Consider the following 1,925-nt stretch of genomic DNA (forward strand, 5'->3'; position numbering starts at 1 on the left):
GAGACCTGGCTGACAATCAGAGAAGACAGGTGTCCCTGAGAAAAAGTACATGATCAGGGGTGGACTGAGCTAGAATCCTGCCTTTGTCCCTTTCCCAGGCCCTCCCTAAAGCCGAAATGGTTGGAATTCCAGAGGAACCCACTGTGGTCAGGACAGTCAGCGCTCGCACGGGTGCAGGGAAGGGGAGGCGCATGGGGCCAAACCGCCACGCTCCAAAGAGCCTATTTAGTGTGGGAGGAAATGTCCGGGCTGGGGATGCCCTGGGCCTCTCAGTGAGGATGGTTATCACTCAGGGGTTCGTCAAAGAGACCAATGTGAACACACCCAGCACAGGGCCTGGCTCATGTTGGTGCTCATTAGAAGCTGGAGGATAATGATACACACCCCTCGTCCCCTGCCCCTGTCGAGCCCCAGCAGCTGGCAGGAGGGCAAATCATCCAACCTGCACCTTCTTCCTGTTTCTGTAGAAGTCATGCTATCCACAGAAACTTGGGGTCAAAGAAGTTGGCAGGCACATCCATGGAAGATGATTACCTTTCACGTTTATCCATTACCCTGTAGAATAAAACATCCCCTGATTTTGGAGCTGGAAGACGGGAGTTCAAGACCAGCTACACCATTTCCAGCAGGGGGAGGCCTTGGGTAGGTGGCTGTCTAGGCCTTAGTTTACCCACTGCCCCCCCCCCCACTCCATGAAATGGGGATAACAGCCAATTCCCCCCCCCCACCACCACCACCAAGTCATTGCAGGTGAGGACATGATGACAAGGTGGTTCTGAAAGGGTTTTGCCAATCGCACCTTCAATAAAGGGCACCCATTTCCAGGCTCTCCCAGGCCTCGTGGCCCCCACCCCGGAGTGGGCACTCGCGGTGTAGACCGTCCACGTGAGGAAGCAAGGACACAGTCGGCATGAACTGGGCGTCCCTGCAGGGCCTCCTGAGCGGGGTCAACAAGTACTCCACGGCGCTAGGCCGCATCTGGCTGTCGGTGGTGTTCATCTTCCGCGTGCTGGTGTACGTGGTGGCCGCGGAGGAGGTGTGGGACGACGAGCAGAAGGACTTCGTCTGCAACACCAAGCAGCCAGGCTGCCCCAACGTCTGCTACGACGAGTTCTTCCCCGTGTCCCACGTGCGCCTCTGGGCCCTGCAGCTCATCCTGGTCACCTGCCCCTCGCTGCTCGTGGTCATGCACGTCGCCTACCGCCAGGAGCGGGAGCGGAAGCACCGCCTGAAGCACGGCCCCAACGCCCCGTCCCTGTACGACAACCCCAGCAAGAAGCGGGGCGGGCTCTGGTGGACGTACTTGCTGAGTCTCGTTTTCAAGGCTGCCGTCGACTCTGCCTTCCTCTACATCTTCCACCGCCTCTACCAGGACTACGACATGCCCCGGGTGGTGGCCTGCTCCGAGTCCCCTTGCCCCCACACTGTGGACTGCTACATCTCCCGGCCCACGGAGAAGAAGGTCTTCACCTACTTCATGGTGGCCACAGCTGTGATCTGCATCCTGCTCAACCTCAGTGAGGTCGTCTACCTGGTGGGCAAGAGGTGCCTGGAGACCTTCAGCCCGAAGCGCCAGCGGTCTCCGCGCCGGGATCACCTGCCCGATACGTGCCCCCCATATGTCCTCTCCCAGAGAGAGCACCCCCAAGATGGGAACTCTGTCCTAATGAAGGCCGGGTCGGCCACGTTGGATGCAGGTGGGTTTCCATAACCTGTGAGGTTGGCGGCTGGGACCACCGGGTCCATGGTCTGTTCCCTAAGGCCACTGCAGGGCAGTGGCCTCTTTTCTGCAGCAGGGCAGGTGAGGAAGATGGTTGTGGGGCTCAGGAAGCACCCCCATGGGCCAGTGCTGGAGAGCAGCTTGGTCTCTAGGTCCTGAGCCCCAGGGGAGGGAGGTTGACGGCTGGTGGGGATTTTGTATATGG

General features: G+C 59.5%; 1 protein-coding gene across 1 annotated transcript; it reads left to right on the forward strand.

The window, feature by feature from the left end:
• The first annotated feature begins 910 nt into the window (after nucleotides 1–910).
• GJB4 (gap junction protein beta 4) lies at nucleotides 911–1,711 on the forward strand. The gene has a single exon (XM_042952257.1). It carries the CDS (start codon nucleotides 911–913, stop codon nucleotides 1,709–1,711), a length of 801 nt encoding a protein of 266 aa, XP_042808191.1.
• The last annotated feature ends 214 nt before the right edge of the window (nucleotides 1,712–1,925 follow it).

Source organism: Panthera leo, chromosome C1 (genome assembly GCF_018350215.1).
Source record: "Panthera leo isolate Ple1 chromosome C1, P.leo_Ple1_pat1.1, whole genome shotgun sequence".
NCBI classification, from domain to species: domain Eukaryota; kingdom Metazoa; phylum Chordata; class Mammalia; order Carnivora; family Felidae; genus Panthera; species Panthera leo.

What these genes read in the sequence shown, in the direction of transcription:
- GJB4 (XM_042952257.1), top strand. Translation starts at nt 911, where the DNA reads ATGAACTGGGCGTCCCTGCAGGGCCTCCTGAGCGGGGTCAACAAGTAC.